The sequence below is a fragment of the Erithacus rubecula genome (genome assembly GCF_903797595.1).
Source record: "Erithacus rubecula genome assembly, chromosome: 6".
Taxonomy (NCBI): Eukaryota; Metazoa; Chordata; class Aves; order Passeriformes; family Muscicapidae; genus Erithacus; species Erithacus rubecula.
This window is the reverse complement of record NC_136688.1, coordinates 23137567-23164785: the sequence shown is the minus strand read 5'-3', so window position 1 is coordinate 23164785 and position 27219 is coordinate 23137567. Positions and strand designations below refer to the sequence as shown.

General features: G+C 46.0%; 1 protein-coding gene across 8 annotated transcripts; it reads right to left on the bottom strand.

Annotated features, from left to right (window-relative positions):
- Positions 1-1261: 1261 nt before the first annotated feature.
- On the bottom strand, positions 1262-27219 carry ARHGAP1 (Rho GTPase activating protein 1). Of its 8 annotated transcripts, none has more exons than XM_079309231.1 (14): positions 26997-27219; positions 21863-22046; positions 20989-21081; positions 15819-15848; positions 10563-10650; positions 10210-10341; positions 9638-9724; positions 8950-9048; positions 8135-8242; positions 6848-6924; positions 6383-6460; positions 5729-5857; positions 5485-5588; positions 1262-5065 (listed from the first exon to the last, which is right to left on the bottom strand). In XM_079309231.1, exons 2-14 carry the CDS (start codon positions 21999-22001, stop codon positions 4886-4888), a joined length of 1344 nt encoding a protein of 447 aa, XP_079165357.1. In that variant the 5' UTR covers positions 22002-22046; positions 26997-27219; the 3' UTR covers positions 1262-4885. The 8 variants fall into 8 exon arrangements, with proteins under 8 accessions (XP_079165357.1, XP_079165358.1, XP_079165359.1 ...); XM_079309232.1 differs by lacking the exon at positions 26997-27219 and adding an exon at positions 26493-26853; XM_079309233.1 differs by lacking the exon at positions 26997-27219 and adding an exon at positions 24480-24735.

Sequence of the window (27219 nt, the reverse complement as noted above, 5' to 3'; positions counted from 1 at the left end):
CACCTTCCCTTTAAAGGAAAGACAAGATTATAAAAATCTGTGTATTAATAACAGCTGCTGATTAAAGCTTCAGTGTAAAGGGTGTCTGGTTATTACAAAAAAGACACAGTGGATAAAATGGCAGGAATGGGGGGAAAAAAAAAAAGAAAAATTACTCTGTGTATTAGAAGCTTCTATGAAGGGAATATTCCAACTTAGGATACAAGGGTGACTAATAAAAGCAATCTTAATTACATCTTCAGAAGGTAACACAATAAACTGAGCATCCCACTGCAATCTTAGGGATACCAATTTGTCTATCTGCATGTATATGTGTGTCTTCATGAGTGTCATTTCATGAACTTAAAAAAGACACAGTACAGTGTCAAAACTCACAGAAACCATCCTGTAGGATCTGGGGCTTATTACAGGGCTTTCAGTATTCACCATTTACACCATGTCACCAGTAAGACAAGGGATTGGAGAAACCATCAGGAACTAAGTGAGAAAGTAAACAAGGTCACGAACAATTAAATACCATCACCTTGCGACCTTATTGTAGGTATTCATAAAAAATGTTCTCAGAACAGTGTCCATAAACCCATGGGGCAGCTTCTCAGGAGAACATGTCCAGTTGCAATGGTGTTCACACTGCTTTCAGTACTGCCCATGGTTGCACATAATGTAGGTCCAGCCAATGCCAGATGCACCTGCCCTTCAGCTCCTCTGAGCTGATGTTGCTACAGCATAATGCCAGGCAGGTCACTGTGACAAGTACCTCTCCTGTTACTCATGTAACAGGCAAATTTCAGTCTTCAGGGAAAAGGCAGTGAACTGAATATGAATCAAGGAGAGAGAGCATGGTGGTCCTAACAGGACTACTGTTCATCAAATTAGCAATCCACATACACTGAAATGAGAAGGTGCAGGCTTCTGCTGTACCAATCACCTGGCCATAGGACAAATTTAGCCAGATAATCCTAAGGTAGCTCCCACTTGGCATCCTTGGGAATCCTAGGAAGATGGCTCATCATGACAGAATGATGGTAATGTGGAAGAACAACCCTCTTCAGAAAAGAGCCAAATCTATACTAGTTCATTTTTGTTTTAACTCTCTTTCCAGCCCAAGGCTCCTGCAAACTAGTATTTCTTCAGAGATACTCACATAAGATGCATGTCATGCTTTTTTCCTCCCTTGCAGCATGGTTGTGGTTGGCAGTATAGACAGCCTTTTTTCTTGTAGATATGCCATTGCTGCTGCCACTTGACAGACATATCTGGATGAGATTACATTTTGATTTTTATTGAAATACAAAAAGTGCAAACTGTGAAATACAAGATTGGTGCAGATTAAAAGAAAATAAACAGTGTGAACTGTGAAAACCAAGGCCTGCACCTGATGAGCATCAACAAAGAAGGCAGGGAACGTCAGCAACAAAAGCAAAGCTGAGATTTTTGCACAGGAGCCCCTGTGCATAAAAAAGGAAACTGGGACCAAACTGGCCCTCAGCTCTCTCATGTTAGCACACAAGGCATCTGGATGGCCCCAGACCCCCTGCACCACCCAAAAGCTCTGGTGTCAGTTCACAGCTTGGGCCACCATGCAGTGATCAGAGGCCATTAAGACAGCAAGAGGCTTAGCAGAGGGGAATGTTCTAGGTGCTAAAAGCAGGAGGCTGATGCACAAGTACCCCTACAGGAAGAAATGGCTAATAGCTAACCTGAAAGGTAAGCCAGGGAAGAGACCCTTGGGCAGGTCTATAGCAAGGAGAAAACTGACACAGACCAGCGCCTCAACTGTGTACCCGCCCCGACCTACACAAGGCAGAGAAACCCAGCCTAGCCAGCACCCTGCCCATGTGAAGAGGGAATTTAACCCCCTGGCCTTGGCAGGTGCAGACTCTGGTGACCACCCACCTGACAAAGGCTGCAGGCAGGCCCGGGCCAGCTCCTTGCTCAGATCACAAGAGGAATATTTCAACACAAGGCATTCAGGAGAACAGACTGCAAAAGCAACCCTGGTTACTGTGCCCGCTCCAGGGCTCTCAGCAGCTCCAGCACAAGGAGCAGCAGAGGAAAGGGGATATTTACAGTGGGTCCCTTCCAGGATTTGCAAGCACTTTCCCACCATGAGCAGCAGTAGTTCCCTGAACACTCTCCGAATCTGCTCCCTGCAGGCACTGAACTGGAGCAGGCTTTTATCCCTGCCTGCAGGGGGTGAACCAGGCTCTATTTTGCTAAAAAAGGAAACGTCATTTCAAGAATTCAATAAAAAAACCCAAAAACCCACAAAACTAAATCCCAAAAATAACCCCCTAAAATAAACCACCAAACTCCAGTCATAACTCAGATACTTGCAGTATTCCCCACTTTCCCCCTGGACAGGAGCTACTCCAGCACTGCTCCTCTGGCTACTGGGCAGGGAGCAGTCCTTGCTGCTCTGCAAGCCCAGAGCATGCCACTTTCCCCAGAGAGTGCATAGGGCCAGGCCTCATGCACTCAGGCACTTGGACTCCAGGTTGCCCAACTTGGGCATTTGTCCCAGAAGTGAGCTGGGCTTGCCTTTCCTCTAGGGAGATGAAGGTGAAGTCAGTGTCAGCTGCAGATACAATCAGAGCACCAAGTCTCCTTCTCCCCCTACCAAAGCCTCCACAGAGCAGGACGCCTGCAGGGAAAGAGGGGCTGCACTGGGCTCCCTCAGCCTCCATAGCCTTGCCCCTTAAACATGGGCAAATACCTCTCTTTACACTAGTCCACCCCACAGCACATCAGCCCTGCTAACTCATTCTAGAAGAGATCACAAATGAATTAGGAGCAGATTATCTCTCCCTCCAAAACATTTACTTAGTTCCTGCTGTGAATTGTTCAGGATGAAACAATTCATATCCTGGCCAAACAGGGAAGGATCCTACTCTTGGAAGAGGGAGACTTCAAGTCAGCAGCCTGGTAGCCTCCCTAGGGTAAAATCTCCTGGGATCTAGAAAAGATCAGATCAAGTCCTATCTTAGAACATCTCTTGCTCCAGTCTTAGTAATGCTCACTTTCTTGTTCACTGCTCCCACCCACATGTGGGTGTGCCTCCTCCAAGCCAGCTGGCTGGACCTGTGCTGCCTTGCAGAGCTGCCTACATTTGCACCTATCCTCATTCCAGGGTTTAGCAAAAAAAGCAATCTCCTTAATTCCTGCAGGAGATGCCACCTACTTTGATTACACCAGGGGCACTGACCCATGGTCAGTGTTTAAAGGCAGGCTAAAATATTATGAAAAAGCAAATTCTATTTAGCATCCAGTAGATTTTAAAAAACAAACAAAAAAAAAACCAAAAAAACAACAAAACAGTTCTGCTTGGTCCAAAAGATTTGTCCCTGAAGCCAGATGCAGCAGGGAGGTCTGGCCCAGGCACACAGGGCACAAGATACAAAGATAAATCACACCAGTGAAGTAAGGCTAGAAGCTCCCTCCTAAAACCCTGACAGACCCAGGCTGAGGAGAAGGCTCTCTAAGGTCAGGTAATGGGAATGAGACAACCCAAAGCCAACAGAGATGCTGTAACAGTATCACAGATGCTCCAGGGAGCTGCCAGGACCACCCCACTCTAAGCCTGCCTTGCAAAGAACATGATGTCTCCAACTGTACCCAGGGCATGCAAGATGCATCTGGCCAGATGGCAGGGTGGAAGGCATGAATCCAGGAGGAGACACAGCAAAGGCCCTTGGCATGGAATAGCTGTTCCCTCATAGCTTTGGCACGAATGCTCAGCATCTGGGCAGAAATCTGTAATCCAGGCCTGGTGCACCCCATGGTGAGGGTTAGCCCCAGTCCCCAGACCTTCCCTCAAGGCCATGCTCTCTGTTACACTGTGCTGGGGAAAATTGTGCTCAAAAAGACAACTAACTAGTCAAGGCGGTCTGTGCTAGTCAGCACAGATACATATGCCTGAAGAGGAGGCCTTGTGCTGCTGCAAGGACAGATGGTGATCCTCATGGTGTTCAGCAGCTCAGTGCCAGCAGGGCACTTACTCCTGCCATTCACAATCACCAGCTGTCAAAGGGTCACAGCTGGCCTGCATACACAGCCAAGCCTGGCATGAACCTTCCCAGCCAGCCTGGAAGTGCTGCTGGAGGGACAAACACACCTGAGCTGCATAATTACGGGAGGCAAGTCACCCTCTACAGTCCAGCAAACACTGAATAGTACCTGGAGTGGGTGACCCCAGAGGGACTGGGCTTTGGGCCAAAGTCACCTTCATTGTTTAGAGTCTGACAGGTAACACAGGCCATTGCTGTGAGCCTGTCCTTCACCTGCCTGCTAAAGCAGGGGGTTTAGAGTGGTGTTTGCAAGTGCAGGACATGCTGCTACCTGAAACACAAGGGCTGCTGCTCCCTTCCTGCTTTAGCTGCCCCTGGGGAAAGGCAGGATGCATGTACAGTGCTGAGAAACAGCACTCACAGTAAGAATGTCTCCATCACAAAACCCAGCAAGCCTGCCCTAACCCAGACAGCCCAGTTGAGGCAAGGAGAGGTGAGCTGGGACTATCGGGACCTTGAACAAAAAGATCTGTGCTGAGGAAGGAACTAGGAGGGCAGAAAAACTGCACATAAAGGGAAGGAGAAAAGGAAGGCAGGTCATCTGATAGGGCAGAAGACTGGTGATGAGCCCTGGAGGAGCTGCACTGGTAGGTTAGGACTACAGTCTCAGCAGCTGGGAGACCAGCTCCCCTGCCCATCCAGAGCTGCAGGTCTCCTGCTCACTTATTTGCACACTTTCACCATCATGTCCATAGCCCCCAGTCTGCTCATCACCCAGAAGATCAATGGTTCCTTTGTACTGGAGACAGCTTGGTCACAGCTCCAAGACAAAGAAGGGGGAAGGTGGGCACAGTGTGCAGGTATGTGCTGGACTGGATTCAGGCCTCTGCAGCCTCAAACAGCTCCTTCTGGTGGTCCAGCAGGAATTTGGTAAAGGTATTGATGGGATTGATGGCTTTTAGAGTAATGGCCACATCTTTGGCCCACAGCAGATTTGGGCCAAACACAACTGCCAGGTTGGTGTTTGTCATCTTGTTTCTGTCGCTGTGAGCAGAGACCTATGTGGGAAGGAAAGAGACCATTGTGAATCCTACAGAATAGCACAGCAGCTGCCCTCTACTCTCCCTAAAGCCAGAGCTGACAGACTCAAAGAGAAAATGAGAGAAGAAAAGCTGGCCAGGCCGTATCATAACAACAAGGCCAAGAGCACTGTCAGTATCTCTAGATAAGTCTAGATCACCACTCACAATCATTCCTCCTGCTTGAATAGCCTTGCAGAGGCTTTCTTGGCAGCAGAAGTACTGCAAAGCACTGATACCCCTCTTTTACTCAACTACTTCGTAGTTCTACCTCCACCCTGGGGAGCTTTCAGCCTCCTTGGTATAGACCACACAGGCTGTATGCCTGCACCTTTTAGGCTGAGGCCTGCCTGCACCTCTTAGCATTATGACAAGCAAATGTTTAGGCTAGTGCTCACCTGCACCAGAAAGGCTGTCAGTAAACGGAGCACTTGGTAGTTTTCTTCTGGCAAATCCTGGAGTGTTTTGCGAACAACATCCACACGTTTCACCTCCTCCACACCTAAAAAGCAAGAGAGATGGGACAATCATCAGCACCCATCCTGATGGCAGTCATAAGGTATGCCATGCATGTCCCCACTAAGACATCTTTGCCCTTAGCCAGTGCAACATTCAGGGAGTAGCACACTTGTTACAACTCACTCTGGAAGCTGACAACATGGCTATAGAGGCCGAAAGTGAGGAGAGGCTCAGGTAGCTCCCTCAAGAAGGTCTTGAGAATCACAGCAGGGAGGTGGACATCTTCATACTCCTGGAAATCTACAGGCACACCTGAGAAAGTAGAGCAGAGACTCAGTGCTCACTGGCCATAGCAGCACCTCCTCCAAAGGACAGGACATGATGGTCAGAGCCCAAAATTAAGGAAGGGGCATTTTAAATAACACAGAATCCTGAAGTACCACATCTTCTAACAGAGTGGAAAAATATGTCATATACAAAGCAGTGCTGAATCCAGTCCTACCTCTTTAGAAATCATCAAAAAAAATATGACTAAGTTTCATCCTGGTCATCTTAAGTCCCTTCAGTATAATCAGAGTAAGATGGCATATCCCACAGCAAGAAACAGGGAAACTTTCAGGAGAAAAAAGGCTAGTAAGGAGAGTATGAGTGGGAAGGAATATGCTTTCCACACAGCAGAAGTACCAGATACTTCTCCTTTGCAATACCCCAAGATGAGGGCTCACCTACACACCTATCAGAGAAGGAGAGAATCCATGCTGGACTAGTTCCAACACAGTTGCAGTTGGACAGCAGTAATTAGGGAATGAGAGGGGCTCTGATGTGTTTGGTACTTACCCATATTGTATTTTTGCTGGACCTCTCTGACAACCTGCGTATTTGCTGATCTCCGGAAAATCCCCTCTGTATTAAGAGCTGTGAAGTGACAGCAGACGGAGAAGAAAAAAAATCAGCCATGTGAAGAGTCTTTAAAAATGCTGGCCTTAGCAATTATAAATCCATGCTGTGGGGCATTCAGACAGATATCAACAGTCCCCTTTTTTAGAGTACCACAATTCTTTCTGCTTCCACTATTAGACAAAGGATACAAGGAGCATTTGGCTTCTTTTATACAAGTGGGAACATGGACTCCTGAAAGAAGGTCTCCTATGCCTTCCACAATCTCACTTGAAGGCTAACTAATCTAGTTCAGGATCTACACTCTATTCTAGACTGCTGTTCTTCATCTTACCACAGTCTTGATGGGAGCTTGGACAGAACAGAGGTCACTGATATGAGATTGCAGCTTCCCCGAACACTTACCATGCTCCTGCAAGTGAGCAATGGTGTCTCTGACCACCAGAGGAACAGGAGACTGATCAGGGCTCTTCTCCCTGAGACTGCAGCAAAAAACAACAGGTTACACATGACTTTTACACAGGACTGGTCCTGCCCAATATGAAGCCTCCAACTCTTGAATTTGCCCACACAAGCTGTACTATGTATGACCTTGCTACCCCCATCCCTGGTTCAGCCATTATTCCAGCCTTCTGTACTCTTCACCCATCATGTTACATCATTCACTGGAGCAACTGTGAGCTCATTACTAGACCACTGGAACGTTTTTCCATCTTCCGTAAAAATCTCTGCTTGTATATGCCAGAGCAAAGGGTTTCCCAGAAGGCAAGGATGCTAGTTATGAATCAGGTGAAAAGGGTTAGGCTTCCTTTTCCCTTTCCCACAGGAACACGGGGATAAAGAAGCCGATGCATAAGAAAAAGAAAACAATTTGGTCTCCACATTCCTGTGACAGAAGATTTGTTAACAAAATGACTGTCAGGGAAAACCTCATGACACCAAGATGTTCGCTGCCATCCCCACATTCAGTTGTCCAGACCACTGATAGCTTGGAGCTGTTCACCCCTCCCAGGCTGCTAACAAGCTCAGGCACCATGGCACAATGGCAAACACCATCTGGAAATGTTGCACTGAAGCTGGGGAATGTGTTCCCAGACTGCCTCAGAGGATATGTCTAGTTACACAGTACTGGCTCCTCATTCCCTGGAGAGGCAAAACCACAGTCACAGTTAAAAATACCTTAAACACTTACTCAGTATCACCAGCCCTTGCCAGTGTCTGTGTTTGCCTTTGTAACTGTAGGAATGGGGAATGGGATTCACTAGAAGGGTGAATAGAGGTGCTTTTGAAATAGAATTCATGATGTGGAAAACAACTAAGAAACAAATCTGCAGCACTGCTAAACGTAGTGTAGTCCTAAAGAGATTTCTCTCAGCTTCCTACAGACTTCTTCTGCTTAAAAGGAATTTTCTAGTGCCATATCGCTGTTCCCATGGCCCTTACTTTGCTCCTCCCTTAGTGACCCTAAGTAGCAAAAACAATCTGACCTAGGGATCAAGAGGGTGGAACTAAACTGAGTTAGTCAGGATCTGAACATGAGCACAGAGATCCTCAGGAAAATGGTTAAAGATTCATAGGAAGTCTGAACTGCAAGAAATTTCTCAGCTATTTTCTGCTGTTTTTCAGTAATAAATATAGTGACTTCATATCAAGCAAGTCAGGGCAAAAGCAACACAGTCCAGAAATACTCACTACTGTAGGGAGACTCCAAACTGCTGGTTTGGCAGCGGTGGGCGTGGGGGTGTTGACTTCTGGGGCGTTTGCAAAGGTTTCTGTAGGGATCTCAGGTATTCATCATACCTGCAACAAAACACAGACCAGTAAAAAGCCACTTCACCTCCCAGGAAGTGCATAAACCCAGCACTGCACACCCACTGATAACACCACCAGACTAGTATGGTTGATTACACCTATGCAAAACCACCACAGGCAGCTCTGGAGTATGAGAACAAACATCTGGTCACCAGAAAAAAAAAAAAAAAAAGCAGGACAAAAAAGAGTATCTATCTCTAATCAAGAGTTGGAGTAGCTGAATAACAGTGTGGGCAGGAGGCCAAGATAGCACTGCTTGTGATGAGACAGATGCATATGTGGGTGTGGGACAGGGAAGCAATCTGGTAGGACTGATATTATGGCAACTTTGGGAAGCCCCAAAGACAAGCAGAGGAGTGCAGAATGAGCTATGCAGGTACCCAGACAACACAGATGCACACCATCAGCTCCAGGTCAGTGATAAGGTCAGTATCTTGCAGAAAGTCCCCAGGGGGTGAGTGGGAGATACAGGACTGGGTGCTCCATTGGGTGAACATTTTTAACTCAAAGACAGAACAGGGGCCAAGGACATACAGAAAGGCCTATAGAGAGAAACCAGTCTTAAAGGCAATTTGACACCACACCCTGCAAAACCACTGCCTGAGTAGAACAATCTCTTCCTTCCTTTGCCAATCTTTACAAAAAGTCCCCTCTCACAGAGCCCTAAGCAAGGGGGAGACAGGCAGTATTCTCACTTCAGCACTTGGCTTGGGATCCCCAACTGTTCCAGCTTCACATATTCCTCCAGCTCACTAAGGTAATTCACATAAAAAATCTTTCGTCCAAATTTAAAGCTGAAAAACAAGAGAAAGGTAGATACGTGAGTAATTGGGAAATCCAGTAACAGAACTGACTTCTTATAGAAAAGGAGAGCAGGGGGCTGCAAGACACATCAGTGGGGTAAAGGGTAGGTATGGCTGAGCAGCAGAGATGTCACCCACATCACTCTCCCACTCCATCTATTTTACCAGGAGATGCAAAGACTTTCCAAGATACATTAGAAGCCCCAGCAGCAGCAGGCTCCCTGAAATGCTGGATTTCTACTTCCTATGTTCAGCAGTATGCTTCAGAAGATTTTAGCCCCAATTATTTCATAGATTTCAGTTTCACAATAAATTAAATATTTGAGCTGCAGATCCTGCAACTTTTTACTTGTACTTGGCTGGAGAGAAAAGGAGTAGCACAGAGCTGCAAACTCTGTAGGTTCCTAAAGACGTATTTCTGGTGTGTGAGTATTTCTCACCTCAGAAGTGGGAAGAGATAGAAAAAGGTGAGAGACTCCAGGCTTGGCAGCCTGGGCTCAGCTTGCGCCCCTCTGAGAATGCCCCATTGCTCCCCTGCAGTGTGAGCATGCAGGTGAGTGTCCAATAGCTTCCTTCCTACCTGATCAGAGGTTTGAAAAGTATCAGCAGGGTCTTGATGAACATGGTTGGGTGCACAATATACAAGGCTTTGATGTTCTTCTTGTACCTGTCAAGAGAAGCCCAGTAATGACAAGCTGCACTTTAAGCACAGGAACCAACCTTTCCACAACATTAAGGCACCCTGGTTGCTTCATCCCTTTTGCGCTGAACCTTACCACACCCTAGCACCCATGGCCTCTGCTCTCCCAGGCTCTGTAGCTGTGGCAGCCTAGAGGCATACTACCCTGTATTCCAAGATTCATCTAAAAGCAGTGAACAGCCTTCCCAGGAACCTACAATTATACCAAGGGGCTGACACACTTGAACCAGGTCCTGGGTTTGCTGCTTGCCTGTTGGCTTAAAGGATGTAACTACAGAAGGAGCTGTTTATCCTATGATTTAGTCTGCATTAAACAACAATCCACCTCCTTAAGCAGCAGAAGAAGTGACAGTAAATTCTGATCACCAAGCTACACAAGGGGCCTGAGGAAGATCTCTATGTCAGGCTACAGAGCAGCAGGTAACAGCCTTGCTTGCTGCAGCTTTACTCACTTGCGATCAAATTCCCTGTAGGCATCCCGCAACCAGCTCAGGGATGGTTTGTTCTCACTGGTCAGGCCATGGTGCAGGTACACCAGAGTGTAATCACTCTCCACATACTGGTCCAGTGTGAATTTCAGGTACCTGAGAAGAAAGAACTGATGAACTCACTTTGTGCTCTGCTACAGAGAGGTTCTTTTTGTGCCATAATAGAGGATTTGCATCTCCAGCAATGGAGGTAAGCACTGAGAAGGACATGACCAGCCAAAGAAGCTACTGCAGATGAATCTGTCCCCAGGAACCCAGCAGTTGAGAATTAGGTCAGATTTAAGAAATTAACAGCAGCCTACTAAGGCTCTACTTACCCCAGCAGTTTCACATGATCTAGTTGATGACTTGGGGGCATCCGGCAGGCACTGAACAAAATGACTTTTCTTCCGTATTTGTCATCACCTGCAGATAAAATGCCAGAGATTACAGGCAGTTAAGGACTTCATTGTGGTCTTGGCAGCAAGGGCTAAAGAAAGAACGAGAAACCACCATAACAAGACACAGCTGCCAGCAAAGCTAAATCTGATTTTCAGCAGTTATCATGGGCCTAGCGTGGAAGCAGAAACCTGAACACCAAGGGCCTGGCAAGTCAACAATGAGAATGAAGAACAGATTCCCTGCTCCAGCCCTGAAAGGAGAGGAAGGATTGGAAGCCAGGATACCTTGGAGCACACAGGGATGGAGGCAAGAACAGAGCAGAGTGCTCAGAGCATTAATCCTGCAAAGCTGTCCCTGGCACTGCTCCTGATTCACACATGTCCAGGGAGACACAGGGAAAACTGCCCCCCTCACTGGCACAATAACTCCTTCCACCCTGCACACAGGCCCAGACTAACTTCTAATAGTGTGGTGCATCTGTTTCTTGCTTCACCTGAAGCTTAGTCCTGCACACGGAACACAGGCCATTTCATACCCTGGAAACCAAGAAATTCCTAGAAAAAGAGCAGTTCCAGTTGCATCCCAAAGATGAGAAAAAAAGCATCATCATAAGTCTCTTCCACAGATGGCCCAAGCAGGGGTGTTGGATTCTCCAGGGTGATTGTAGAATAAGCTCTTCACTGCTTCCTAGATTTTCCATCCACAGAGAGAATTTTCCAGCCTGAGACGGAAGGGGCTGCAAAGTGCAGCGCAACAAAGCGTTCTTTGTAAAAGCCATGCAGAAAACAGTCCCCATCACACTGGAGCCAAATAACCCATAAAGCACCATCATGTCACAGAGGACACTCCCAGCCACCACTCGAGGCTTCAGAGACAACAAGCCAAGTTTTCCCCAAAGCAAGTCTTCAACCGTCAGTGGACTTGTGCCAGCAGAGATCTCAGCCCCATGAACAAAGCCCAAGCAGACAAGCATGGCCAAGCTTAGCAGACATGCTGGGGAATAGAGATTTGGGTAAGTAAGAACCAAACCACAAATCTTGTGGACATACAGAGTCTGAGGGAAAGTCTGGTTCTGTCCCAGACGCAACACCAAATCCATTTTCACAAAGATGACTTTTTTTTAGCAGCAGTGGAGATGAAATGGTTCTTTTAGTATGAAGGGTGAATGTCTTCCCACCTTATTAGTTACTCTGCTCTGAAACCTGTGTTTTCTTGTCAAGCAGAGAGTGCAACAGCGAATGGGCTGTTGAGGTTATACTCAACAATCCCCTCCTTACTCCTATATGGTAAACCATTTCACACAGACCACAGCAGAAAAAGCAGCAAGGATGACTACTTATGCAGGACAGACCTGCAATACATCATTCTTCTTGAAATAAATCATTTTCCCAGCATGGATTTACAATATTCATGCAGCCATTTTCTTACCATTGCACAGGCTCTGGTCCTCAACTATCACTTGGCTACATTTGCCATGCAGCAACTGAGGTCCCAGAACAGTAAACCTGATATGTCTGGGAACACTGCCTGTTTGTACCAGATGATCACTTGGTGCTGCAAATGGCAGCCAGAGAACTCATACACACCAGCCACGATATTAACATGCCACCAGCCCTCTTTTACCGTCATCTAGCCACAGAAAAGATTCTCTTGCTACTTGTTCATTTTTATTTTCACTTTGCAGGTCCCATTTTCAAGTCAGTCACCAGACAACACAGAATTTACCGATGCACACAAGCCAGAAATTCTACCAAAGCTAAGGACACTGTGGCAGCACTAGGTACGGACCAGGAAAGGGGCATAGGCCATCACATTGACATACACATGCGGAGATACGGGGCAACTGGGAAAGACGCATGACCTGGAATGCAGGACTAGGAGAGAGTGATGCAAGGCTCATCTGGAACAACTGGATACAGTCACAGCCAGGCGACAAGACCAACATCACATTGTATATCCCATGGTAGCCCACTCTCTGCCTAGCCCAAAGTTTCTTGGTAGCTTGCTATGAGCTTTAGGGCCAGGTCTAATGTAACAGAGTTGTCTAAAAGACTAAGTGCAGGTTACAAAGTCCTGGGCAAGGAACATGGCATATTGTGACCCTTCCCATTGGTCTTGAGTAACTCATATGTCTCTACCTGAAGGAAAAAGGGCCCTGCCTGTATAAAGAACCAAGAAGATGCAGCATTTGAGAATATGTTGAGTTTTATAGTCATGAAAGAGAAAGGTCAGAAAGACAAATCTATGCTAAATTCAGAAAAGGTGTTATCTTCAGTTACCTGAGAGGCTGCATTTCACACCAGAGTGGATGTCTGAGGGCCAGATGCAGACTGCAAGCTTAATCAAGGCAGGCCTTTGAGGTGTGCAGAACAGCACCATGTTTGTGCCATGTTGTGAGTGGCCATACACTCAGCTCAGGCTTCCGGGCACGGATTATCAGACCTGACAAGTCACAATCTGGGAACAACATACCTTAAATAGCTTTCTCTGAAATGACATAAAAGCCTCTACAGCAAGACCTATGCAAAGTCTACAGTCTTGTTCCTTATACAGCCTCGCTGAAAACGTCTGGGATCGCTGGTAAAGAATAAACAGACAATCCATGATTCTGCCAAAGGCGAGATGGCATGTATCCCCTGGACAATTTCCAGGGCAAGTACATCAAAAGATAATCTACAGTGCCCTGGATGCCTGAAAAAGGAGTGGCCTGTTTTGCCTTCCAAATCAGAATGAATTTATGCACAAGGCCTACAAAGGAACCAGCATGCCCTTTTCTAAGTTCTGTGTTTTGCTCCAGTTTCATCACACTGAGCTCAGCCTGCCAATAGGGAAACTTTCAAAACCATCAACTGCCATTCTTATTTCTACCTGACATATATCTGATCAGTCTCCTTGCTCCAGACATGACAAAATCAAAAGTTCAGCATCAAAGCTGAACAATCAATTGCTCCAGTTTGTAAACAAGAACCTAAAGTTCAGTCCATGCATTCTTGTTGGAGGAAACTACCTTCAGGTGGCTCCTCTACCTCCTATAGAATAGATTCTTATCAGGTTTGATCTTTCCCAGATGCTCTATCCCTTGTACTTTGCTTTCCTCTTTGCAGTATTAATCTTATGCATCTAGGTTTTCACCCCTTGTTTGCAATTGCAAATAGCTGAAGTTTCCACCAAACACAACTATACAGCATGAAGTAATCACTTGGCTTTGCAGGCTGCCTCCTACCATCTCCCAGATGAGGAATGCTCAATAGTTAACAACAAACCAATAACCAATTATATACCATCAGTACTCACAGAGTGTCCCAACTTTCAAAGTTCGTACATTAAAAATATTTTCAAGGTACACTGGAAAGTGATTCAGATTATTTTGCTTTTAACAATGAAGAGCAAGACAGTAGCCAATAACTAAAGCCTCTCCAGTCAAGACAGCTGCTCATCTAAAGAGATATGAACTTGTAGCACTGATGGACAGAAGCTCCTGAACACTGTTATGGCACGAAAGCCTGAACTGCGCTTCTCCTCTCGCTTGAAAAGCAACATTTCCAGGGCATTTCTAAGACAAGGAGGAAGGAAAATCACAGCTGTGTTTCCAAGCCATGAGTGCAAGTCCCAACTTCTAAAAGGGCTGAAACTGAAATACTGAGATAGATGCTTCAGATTGAAACCTGCAGCAATGCGAAGGTATCACAGTAGAAAGTCACATCAAGATGTCAATAACGTCCCAAGATAGGGCATTACATGAATCTGCACAGCTAACATGGAAAATACACCCTTGGCATGCAAATCCTGTTATTTACTATTTCTAGGTAAATAGAAATATATCCACTAAATATCCTGAAATATATATATAGTTTAGCATTTATGTCATGATTTGAGGCAGCCTAACTGCAGTCTAGAGACTACTCATTCCTACCTTCATCAAGTCACCTCAGTTAAGTGCCCACCTTGTTGAAAGATTCAAATGAGAATATCCCAGTACTTTGATACTGAGAGAACATGGATAAAACCTGCCACCAAAAGCTAGCGTTACTGCTAAAACAGCAAAGTTAACAGAGTTCAGGGTGAAGAAAAAGGCACCAAAACAGAATACTGGACCATTACTGCATAAGTTTCACAAAGCTTAGCAGGTTTAATCAGAGACACTGTCAGTTAAAAAGCACGTCAAATGTAATTTCATTTCAGCTAATTGTGCTAAGCTTATGGCATAGCTGGGAAACATTTAAGTATAGATGATTTTAGTTGCCTATTGAATTCCAGACTGTATTTAGCCCTGAAGGAAAAGAAGGCAAGGAGCTCAAAGCAGAACTATTTTAATACATGATTTTGTCCACCTCAATATTCCCAATATCGAAATGCTGCCAGAATCAGAAAGCCTTATGAAGTAAATATAACTTCAACGGATTCAAAAATATACTAGAGGGTCAGATTAAAGAATGCAGAATTGGAGGATGTCTGAGAGCATAGAAAAAAGGGCAAAAAGACTCCACATAATGAGGAAATGAGAATAAGCATTTCCATGAATTGTGTGAAGGTCTTAGCAGTAAGAATTTCACACCAATAGAAGTTTTCATGTACATTGAGAAGCATGAAAGCACCAGCAGCCAAGTTATTGAGACTTAGGACTGAAGTCCGGAGAGTATTAACAAATGCTCAGCAAGCCCAGGGCAGTCAAGCAGGGCAAACAAGTTACCAGAACACATCATCTCTGCAGCCTAATGGAGAAGAAATAGATAACAGCTGCTTTCATATGGAGAATCCAGCTTAAGTGCCAGCTGTTAGCACATGAGTGCAGCAGCAGACCATGTGAAAGAATAGGAAGCAATCCTAGAAGGTACTTCCAAAGCACATATGATAACAGGATAAATTGGAGTTCAAACTGAACTGGTCCAAGCAGGCCACCACCATGACAGGACAGAGTAAGATTTACACTGAGACCCATGAGCCCCAAAGTGCCCAAAGTAAAGCCCACACGCCAAATTTGGCTCAGATGATTCTGCTGTGCCTGAGGCAGAGGTGCAGCCCTCAGACAACAATTTTGTGCAGCCTTCGGACTCCTGAAAAATTGACAGTGCAGCCTAAGGCTGAGCAAAGTTTGGGCTCCCCTGAGACAGTCCAGCTACAGGCCATGGTCATGCTAAAGGAATACCATGATCTACAGAACCAAATGTTAGTGCCACAAAAAGTCTACCTACCTGGTTGGGCCCCATCAAGTGCACCCTGGTCTGGAGGAACAGAAAAAAAGTTATAGCAAGCCAAGCTTTGCATCCTTTTCCAGAAAGCAATCATGAGGATAAAGTATGAGAGCCTAGCCAGATTGCCACCAGGATGCATTTAACTGCTGTCTTACAGCATTCAACCTCCTTCCATTACATCTTTCCCCCTGCTCCTCTCCAAAGCAGACTTATCTAACAATTAGAGGCAATAACAGCAACTCTTGATTCCCAGATCGCTTTTTTGAATTTGCAACTAATTCTATATAATGACATTTCTTGTCCTTATGGTTACATTTCCTTTGCCACCAAAATGGAAACTGCCACTTTTAAAAGGGTCAATTGCAATTAATTATGAAGTCCTCTGAACAACTTCAGAAGTGTACAGAGAATAGCATCATACCATATGAGTAACACATCCCACACCTGTAACGCTTTTTCATGATTAGTAGATTCTGAATTTAAAAAATGAACTGCCAATTAGAATAATAAAAAAAAGGTTCCTCTAGTTTATGAAGACATTTACTATCACACCCAGCCCCTTTCCATCACTCTCACAGCTATACACTCAACAGATCCACATGAGCCTATCAAGACAGGAACCTTTGCAGAGCAAGGCTCTAGGAAGAAATTCTCCACTCTCTTAGCGCCCCTTAGAAACTTAAAATTTCTTAAATGCTCTCCCTTCCCTTTACCTTGCATATCAAAATATGGTGCACAAGATGGGCTTGCTTTGGATGGACTCAATCCTACAAAGGCAATTCATCATCTTTTATCATACAAAATATTCTTACACAAATGAACAAACAAAAAAGTTAAAAGCCAGAAACTATATTCAAAAGCAGCAGAAATGCAGACAGTCTGTTTTAATGAAGCCAGTAACGATGTACCATGCCTGAAGGGAAATGGGTCTTTGCTGAGTCCATTAGCCCCAAAGACACTTTGCAACACACCTTCAAACACAAGTTTTTTCTGCCATTTCTACCTTTGCCTGCCTAGAGAAACAATAGCTACTGTTGCTCCAAGACAGATTTTACTTCCCCATCTCAATCACCAACACTTAAAGCAAATCATCAGCTCTAGTCACAGCTGTGGCACCTGCAGCCACATTTGTTGGGGAGGTTTGATACCAGATTCACCAATGAAAACAGGTTTACTGCTGAAATTGCAGCTTCAGTCCAGTAACACAAAAGAAGACACACTCATAGCTCTACACCTTGTTTTCCCACTTCACTTACAGCTTTTCTGGGAGAGCAGCCCCACAGACTGACAATTAACGGTGTGAGGCAGCAGATATCCCACGCAAACTAGCAGAAACATGCTTTGAGCTCCAACAGAGTTTTGAAATCACAGGGCAGGGATTGTGTAGCTGGAGTATATACTGACAGCCACTTTCCTGACCACTGATACATACCTTCAACCCTCCATAGCAGGGAGAAATTCATATACCAATACATGTTAGGCCCCCATTTTCTTATCCCAAAAGAAAGCAAGGCAGTTATTGTGTGAAATGGGAATACTGATGAACCTTATAGCCATAGCTTTGCATATTGACCACAAAGAACAGATCAGTATTTCAGATGGGGCAGCAGAACAAGGAACACCTTGCCAGAGCTGACATGAACCCTGCTCTTCCCACAGGTCTCCAGTACAAACTGCCATCTCCAGAGACCTCCTTTAGATTATTATTAACTACCTGCCTTAGTTTTGCAACTGTGCTAAAATTCAAGGCCAAGACTATGTCACATTTAGTCTGCCTCAATCCCCAAGAAGATGGAAGCAGCACCTTTGCCATGTAAGAACTGGCAGGAGAACACAGAAACTCTCAACATAACAGAAACTTGGGATAGCTCTTTAATAGCCCTCAACCAGGAGCTCGTGTTTCCTCTGAATCAGCTATGTGACGTGAGCAAGGGAAAAAACATACTTTGGAGAAGTGGATTGTGCAATGACATCAAACCTCCTCTCTTTCACCTTCTGGGCACATGTAAAGAGGAATTTCACTGCTACAGTGCTCACAAAAAGAGGCACTTGGAGTCAAGAAGAACAAAACCACACAGAGATCTCTCCAGAGCCTGCATAAAACAGTCCATAAACACACACTTTAAGGCAGATTTGAAAGAACCAGCAGAGCACCAGCATCTTCCTTCAGAAAAGCACTCAGTCCCAAAACCAAAAGAATGTTTCCTTATACAAAAATGCTGTGATTCCTAACAATACTCCAGTTCTTAGTACTCCCTCAGGACTGTGGCCCAGATGCCTTTTGCTGTCATCTCTGTATAACACATCACCACATGGGACAGCAGTGACATGCCTGCTCCTTTCCCATGGACAGCCTCTTCCTGCAAGGTCCCAGTCCCCAGAAGAGACAGGAGCATAGGGCACAAAGGAGGGTCTCCAGGAAACTGTTGCACTAGTTTTAAGTGAAAATCAAACCCCCAAAAACCGTAATTTTCCTAACAAATTCTGCAAAATGTTTTTCAGTACTTTCCCCGCTTAGGTCAGATAACCAGGCTTTTCAAATCCAGCATTTCTTGGACTGAATCAGAAATTAAAGACAGCTAGAAAATGAGTGTTCTAACTTTTTATCATCAAAACTGGATTTTATTAACACCATGCACACATCCAGCAAGAAGCAATTACTTTTCTGACCACACAGGATAACACTGGGATCACGGAGTTCAGCCTGAGGATGGGAACTAGCATTCTGCTTTTGTCTCAAAATAGCATCATCATCCCAGAACATATTTCAGGGCAGGCAGGAACAGAATTAGCCACAAGCTTTCTGCTCTGAAGTGCAAAACAGGGAAGGACATGGGAGAGAAAGCTAATGAATCAATAGAATGGATAAAACTATCCTTGATCAGCTGCCACTTGCTAATATTTACAAGAGAACTAAGGTAATTTTGTTTCAGACTCAGCATAACCAGTGTTCATTGCACCTGGAGCTGCTGACAAACATAATTTGTCAGCAGGGCCAGACCTGAACAGTTTCATATTAATACTCCAGTGAGATTTTTATTCTCCAGGCTACCTCTAATAGGATTTTTCCAGACTTTCCCAGATAGTTTGTCTCCAACAACAATCCAGAGAACACTACCCAGTCAGATACTCTGAGCAGTTAAAATCATCAATTCCTACCAAAAAAAATTAACAGCTTCACCCCGGAACCAAGACTATCAGTCAGACCCCTTTGATCAACTCCATAAATTCTCCTTGCGGGAGATGAGAAACCAGAAAGTCTCAAACCTACATGGCAGCAAATCCTCTATCTGGAGCTGTGCTTTAAGCTCTCCCAATGCCAAGAAAGGCATCACACCGTGTGTGGGAACATCACATGCTTTCAGACACATCAGCTACTGGTGAAAATTGACCAGCAAGAGCCAAGAACAGAAGCTTCTCTGAGCTGTTTCTGCACTACACAGAGACACTGCAGGGACACACAGCTCACTAGGAATACAAATTTAAACCACAACAGGGAAGAGTTCAGAATGCAGGCATGGCTCCCAGTCAGCCATCATCTCACCCCAGAATCTTTTCAGGAAGCTGGCTAATTCTTCATTTGCTACCCTAGACCATGTCAAATGGCTGTGTTCCAACAGCCACTTACACACACCTCCACTGCAGTGATAGCCCATTCAGAGGGCTCGTCAAAGAAAAAGTCATGTTACCTCAGAACAGAAATCCCACAGAAAGAGGGGTATTTATGTCAGGAGGCAGCAAAGTATATTCTTGGTTTGGGCTGACATTCCAGTCTTATCAATGTCTCTGATCTGAACTCTGCTAAGCACTTTGTCTGAAGCTTAGTATAAAGCAAACAACTGTATCATTTAACTCACCCTTTCCCAGAGTCCTCAAACACCAGTTACCTCTGCCATTCACATACCAAATATTCTGGCTTTTACCACTGAAATGGCAGAGTCCACACATCTGTCCCTTTTCAGTTTCAGCAGCAGAGACCAGGGTGCAGACTTCTGTAAATCCCAGTCCTGAAACTCCAGCACCATGGAAAAGAAGCTTAGTAACACACTTGTTAATGAAAACATTTCTGGCAAATCTGTAAGGCATAATGGCCCAAATGTCAACACTTGGCCTGTCAAACTGAGCAGGAGACAATAAACAACAAAATTGTGAGTCTGCCATCATAATTTTGTTCCAAAAAGATGGAACATGAGAGATCAGGAAAAAGAAAGTTCATTTGAGAAAACTGCCCAGAAAAGAATGATATCAAGACAACTCCTACCAAAGTAAGTGCCTGAGACTCTTTCCGTTGTGATCAAACTCTGCTGCAGAACAACCCTGAATCAGGAGGACTCCAGCTTGTGCCTCTGCTTCCTTGAAAATTCACATGTGGGGCAGGGACCAAGCTACAGAGAGATGGCAGTAGGAGGGGTAGGAGGTGGCAGCAGGAGAGGTAGGAGGTGGCTATAGTCAAGCTGGCAGTATGAATCAAGTCACAAGTTGAAGAAGTACTTCTTTTGTTTTTTTTTTTAAACAAGGAACACAAGACAAACTGGCCTATCTTTCACTCAGGCTCACCATAGCAACCTAAAGAATACACCCAAAACTCTTTCTTATGGAGGTCCCAGCAGTATATCACCAAAGGTTAGTGTACATAGAATAATATGGACAAGAAAATACAAAGAAAATCCAAATGCTTGCAACCCTGCATGAACAGGTCTTTCCCTGCAGACCTATTCCCCCCATTTCAGATTTCTGTATGTGTTATTTCCGGACAGGATGGCAAGCTCTGAGCACTCAGATAGGAGTGATGCCCACCTATTGTGGGTTACTCAGTCAGCTGAGGACCTTACAGCTGCTTAACTAGGTAATTTCTGAGGCATTATCAAACAAAAAACACTTTCGTGCTCAGGATGTAGTACATGGCCATATCTAAAACAATTCAGCAAAAGCAACTGAGTCCTGATAATAATATACTCAAGGCAGCAAGAGCCAAGAAGTAACCCAAGTTTAGCTGAAGTCAATGGAAAATTATACATATCACAAACATTCAAGAAGTGTGGTGCTCCTTCTGTGCCAACTGTCATTGCCACTTGGGCTTGGCACACAGATGTCCCCAAAGCCTCATTAGAAAAGTTCTTCCTCAGCACAGCTGCAAAGACATCAAAGGAGAAAACAGAAAGGTTCCTACCTGCTACCTCCACAATGTGGTGCCTGGCAATATCATAGTAGGGATCATCCCACTGTAGGTGAGTGACAGGCTCAGGGGAGCCCTTGGAGTCATCTGCATAGAGTACAAAAAAAAAGCAATCAGAAGTTGGGATCTGAAGTACATTGGCAAGTACAAAGAGATAGACATAGAATAAAAAATGGCACTTCTGCATGGGAGGGAGTAATGTATGCAACTGTACACCTTGAAAACCCATTTTTGAAATTCTGAATGGGCAAGAGCAGCAATGACTTCAGGAGAGTCCTGTCAGTCCTACGATATCCATGTGTCCCTCAGAATGTACACTCTGTCAAACAACTGTTCAGATATGTCACAAATATTCACAAAGACAAAACCCAAGGGCACCATTATGGCTTTCTAGGAAAGGAGAATCTTAACACAGTGCCTTGATAGATGGTCATCCTGTATACCCTTTAGCTAATTTTCCTGACCTGTTTATTCATAGTTCATAGCACAGGATTTCAGAGCAACAACTCAGATCTCCAGCCCCACCTTCCATATGGAATGGAGACCATTCCAGTCCAGGAGGCCAAACTCTCCTGCAAGAGACCATAATGAAGGACACTCAAGGATTTGCAGCACATCTATACTGTCAGCACCAAAATGCAGCGAGGCACAGGACTAAGAAGAGCATATTTACAACAGCTAGCTCTACACTTTTTAGTGCTGTTCAATACTGAGGATGATTCACTCGGGTGTGGTGCAAGCTTAATGTGTCTATAAAGCTTTTAAATTGAGCTGAGGCTCTCTGCATATGTAGATATGACCACAATGTTGCAGGACAAACAACTGCTTTTTTGCTGAAACCCAGATCCCAAATAAGCAGGACACTTACCTGATTTGGGAAAAGCAGGGTCTTCATCTGATGGCCAATTCTTATCATCTATGGAGGCCAGTTTGAGCTGGCTAAGGGACTGGTTGGTGTCATCCAAGTTGAGGTCATCCTGAAGTTCCGAGAGTGGGTCTGTAGCCATGGTCCCCAAATATTGCTGTTTATTTTGCAGTGTCTAGAGCATGGACTGCAGAGATTAATAGGTGAGACACAGAGATCACAAATCTACCTCCCCACACAGATGCTTCCTCTTCTCACTGATTTCCCCCCAATACTCCCCTATCTTTACTTATCCAGATACTGTTTCCCCTCCCCCTTAATACAAACAGAACTCCTCCTCCATGCCAGACGCACGACATGTCAGATTCTTTCATGCCAATTGCTAACAAAGGCCATCAAGAGCTGTACCAACCCTCTCAAGGAATCTCTGCTTGATCACAGCTCTGGACAGAATAGTTTTTCCTCTCCTGAAACAGAAGCAGCACCAGGACTCTGAGGAAGGCGACAGGCTGCACCAGCCCCTGCCTGACACACTCCCTGTATGGCTCTGAGTTCCCCCTCCCTCTGAACGGCTGGCACAAAGCCCAGCTGTTTCCACAGTTGGCCCAGTGCTGGAAGCTTTCCCAAGAATCAACCCCCCCTTCCCTCTCCCCATAATGGAGAACTAGAGCTCTCAACAACACTGAAGTGGGTGCTTCAGTGTGCTGGGATCTAAACAGAGCAGTGAAAAGCTCCTTAAAACAGGAATTTTTTAGGTTGAGCTAGTAAAACAGGGAGAACAATACACATATGATACTCATCTCCTTTCAGCATCACCCAGTAAATCCTTTATCCCTCCTACATAATAGCTAGCAGCAAGGAATTATCTATTTCATTTGAAGCCATACTGCTTGAATGAGTATTTTTCACCAAGCATGCCATAAGAAGACCAAAGAATTAAGAGGGTCCAAGAAACAGACAGCTCAGTGCATTTGCTGTTTGTTTGTGCATTTGTGTTGTCTGCAAATATTTCTGGTTGTCATCTGAAACAGAAGGTACATTAAAGCTGGGTCTGAGCTAGCACAGCATACAGGACCTCCTATGAGTACTAACTCTTAGGGACAATCCTTGGAAAGCAGCTGTTAGCCTCTGAATTCAGTCTCCTGGAAGTAAGCAAAAAGCATTAAAAAGAATAGCTCTGTAGATCTGGACTGCTCACACAGACCACATGGATAGCAATTCAGTGGTCAGCAGGCAGCAAGCCAAGAGGAACTGTGGAAAAACAAAGTGGCACCTTGAATCAGCAAGAGTCTCTTTAACACTGTTTCACAGAGATGCTTGTGCTTATTTTGCTTTATGAGGAGAGAAAAGGGTTCAAAGATCTGAGGAGGCACAACACCTTAGTGTGAAAAGTATATTCACAGTAAAGCTATTTCCTTTAGCAGAATGGAGAGGGGGCAATGATGTTTCACATCTTCCACCCTGAGAGCTTGAATGTGTATATTCATCCAGAGAAAACAATGGAACAGTTACTCAGACTGAACACAGAGGACAAAACCGGTGAGAGACTGAGCTCTGGAAGGTGTCACATCCATGCTCAGGTCTATACTTGCTACCAAGCTTGAGGATGCATTTTGAGAGCACAGAAAATTGGATATTCAGTGGTCTTCCTCTGCCTTTGGACCATTCCAAGCTTATTATTTACTTCCTGTCCTCCCTTATCTGCTATTCACCAGTTTACAAACAGTTTTCACCTTTCTGGGCTGGAAGGACTGGAAGCTATTGTTAATCAAATGCAATGTTTCCCAAAATATGAAAGAGCATGACATAGACAGGCTGTAGGTCATCAAGACAGCACATGAGACACACAGGGTCCCACCGCTGCAGCCATGCAAAGACCCAAGCAAAATTATTCCCTGTCCTCTGGCGAGGGCTGCCTGACCTCTGATCTTGACAGGGCAAGGAGCAAGAATTCAGGTTCCCTAGCATCGTGAGCTCATGCTGGAACCATGAAGCAGTGGAGCCAAGGGACAAGCACTCCCCACCCCTAGCAGCTGATCTGATTTCTATGGTAACAGCAGACACTCACTCCTATGACTCAGCGAGCTTAAAGTACTTCCCACAGGAGCCCAGCAGCCCCAAAAGCCAGTGCTCCGTGCTGAGGAAGCATCCATGGCTCTCCAGGGCAGCTTCTCATCATTCACAGCTCTCAGGGACTTCCTGGCCTTAGTGGGGACAGGAGACCCACATTTGATTGCTGCCATCACTGAGACGCCTTTCATGGGAGATTCTTGGGGATGCCCGGTAGCAACCAGTTCCCCAAATCCAGTCCTGAAACACTTGGGGACCAAATCCAAATCCCCCACAGAGCAGTGATGGTACTGCCACAGGGCCAGCAAGTCACCAAGTGTCCTCACTTGACCCTACACAGATCACCACTTGGCTTCACAGTCAACTTGCAGCACTTGCGCAGAGACAGAAGAGCAACTTCTTAGACAGCACTGGGGGATTTCCCCTGAGGCATAAAATTAATCTTAGTGTGGCACCATGTGGAAGAAGGAAGTTGTTACTAGGGTCCACACTGCAAAAGGAGCCCAGTGGATAGTGTTCTGGCCTTGGACAGACAAGACTCCCCAGATACCTTCATATGCTTTTCACAGCCAGCTCCATTCCTTGGCTATAGGTTACTGCTCCATGGTGTTAATGGAAGCAGGATCCAGAGCAGAAGACCTCTTAGATTTCAGTCCTTCTTATGAACTAGACTGTAGTACCCAAAGAGCCCCAGAAGGTTTTGCAGAATTTTCTCCAGCCCTTTCCCAACATGCAAAAGGCAAAAGCACAGGGTCCCACATAACCATACAGTAGTTTAGGACACATAATCCTCTAAATGCTTGGGAACTAGTATGGTCTGAGAAGGAAAGAACTGGATTTACGATGTAAGACACAAATTGAGGGTTTTTATATAAGGATACAAATTTCACTTTCCAATAGTGCAGCTGCATGAGATGCTACCCTGTGTACTCAAAAATGATTCCTAGGAATCTGTCATTAAATGGAAAGTCCATATGCATCATGGTGATATAGTTGTTAAAATGGGTGAAGTCTTTGTTAAAAACATTTCAGGCTTTTTTAAAAATAAAAGAGCATTTCAACGGATTTAACTCCGTTTAAAAACTGCACCAGTTTTACATAAATGTCATGACAAGATACACATGGTACATTCCATATAGCAAATAATAAGATAATAAAAATTACATACTAGATTTAAAAACCAAAAACTCTAGCCAAACATTTAATAACTAAAGAATCACACATAGTAGCAGAAGCATTTACTTACTGCCAGGCTCTAAAGAGCCAACTGTTACCTTTTCTCCAAGTATTTAAGTATGTTTTCTGCAACTACACTGCACCTGAACATTTGCTGTGCAATAAAAAATAATTTTCCTAGATAGGAGAGACATGATGGAGAATAGCACATTCTGCTAAAGTAGAGAACTCAGACCATTAAAATACAATTTTCACACAAATTCTGATCTGAAGATTCCTTATATAAGAATTTACCCAGGAAAGACCATTCACTTATATCCAGGAAATCTTGGTAGCTGCTGTTCATGCAAACTACTCTTTTCTGCAATTTTAGTTTCACTACTTTTCTCCCATTTATTTCTAAGCTACACTGGCTTGGTAGTTTCCTCTTCCTGTTTTTCTTCCAGAAGCACAACTAGTTCAGAAGTGAATTACACTTCAAAATATGTCCATGCATACATTACCACACCCTGGAGCTGTACAAACAGTAAAGAATTACAGAAACAAAGTGGCCTCTCTTCTGTGCAAGATGAACAAGCAATGGTCAGATGCAACACAGTCCCAGTTCTGGGATTATTTTTCTGACTCTGCTGCCACCCACACCTCCACCCAGTTTCAGCTTATTTGCACGAATGTCCCTTTCTCTGTACACATCAATCAAGACCCTGCACTTTGCTATAGTGTTAAAAACAAGCACGTTGCAAGAAAAGGAAGCAGTTACTCAGCAGCAGACTTTCAGAGTACTCACGTGCATTAATGATTTCCAGAACCAAGATTCACCCACAAAGCCCACTCCATGCCTTCCCTCACATCAAGACTGATGATACCATCGAGAGCATCACTACCCTGAAAGAACCTAGAGGTCAAGGGCCAGACCTTGCCATAGCTCACCATGACCACTAAATTCAGGACAGATGCACTATTACCCAGGGAAGATCTCTAGTCCTTCATTATTCCAACAGCTTTTTAATTGAGCAGCCTTCCTTCCCTAGTCATCTCAATCCGTTTGCTGAAGGCCACCTCCGTGCCCGCTGGAAATCCACCCTAGCGAGCAGCCAACCTCCCCTTACTGGTTCTCCGCAGGGTCTGAGGGCAAAAGGGCTGAACTCTCCCAGTGTCCTCTCCGGAGCTGCTGCACAGAGGACAGAGGTTGCTCTCCGGGCTGTGCAGGACCCACCCAGGATCCACGCGTGAGGGAGACAGTGGGGCACACACAGCCCCACGCGGGCTGCACCCTTCCTTCTCCTCATCATCATCCCCGCCACCACACATCTGTTCTCTCCCGTTCCCTTCGACTCACCTCGTGTGAGAACCCTGAGCGAACCTCAAGATTGCTTACGACACTCACAGATCTGCCATTTACGCTGCAGAAACAAAGGTTCCCTAGTACGCGCCAACTGCCCGAAGGCAGGACAAGCACCAGCCCCTGCTGCTGGGCACCGCGGTTAATGGCAGCCAGCGCCAGCCCCGCCGCAGCCGCCGAGGCCGGGAGCAGCCAGCAGCAGGCCCGGCGGCGCCGCTCCGGCGGTACCTGCACCGCCAGCCCCGATCGGCGGTGACCGGGACTCCGCGGGCAGCCGGCCCGGCTCTTCCCGCCCAGGTGCCCGCGGCGCCCCGCCAGCCGCGCTCTTCCCGCGGGCGAACCGAGCCGCTCCCTCACGCAGCGCAAGCCCGGCAACACCCGGACGGAGCGCTCGGGGCTCCGGGCCCAGCCCCGACCCGCTCAGCCCCAGCCCCGCCGCCGGGGCGCTCTCTCGCCCCAGCAGCGCCCGGACAGGCCGGCGGGCCCCGCTGCTGCAGGCAGGGCCCGGCCGCGCACCCCACGCCGCCCCACCGGTACCGGTGCCGGTACCTGCCGCCGCCGCCGCCCGTCACCGCCGCCCGCCGGAAGCGCAGCCTCGCCGCCGGGGGAACCCGCCCCGCCCCGCCCGCTGCCGGCCCCGTCCGGGCGCGCCCGCCGCTCCCTCGCAGCGTTCCGCCGGCACGGAGCGCCCCTGGCCGAGGGGCGGCTGCGGAGGCGCGGGGGGCCCGGGCCAGCCCCGCAGGCGGAGCCCCTCGTAGGTGCGTGCCGAGGC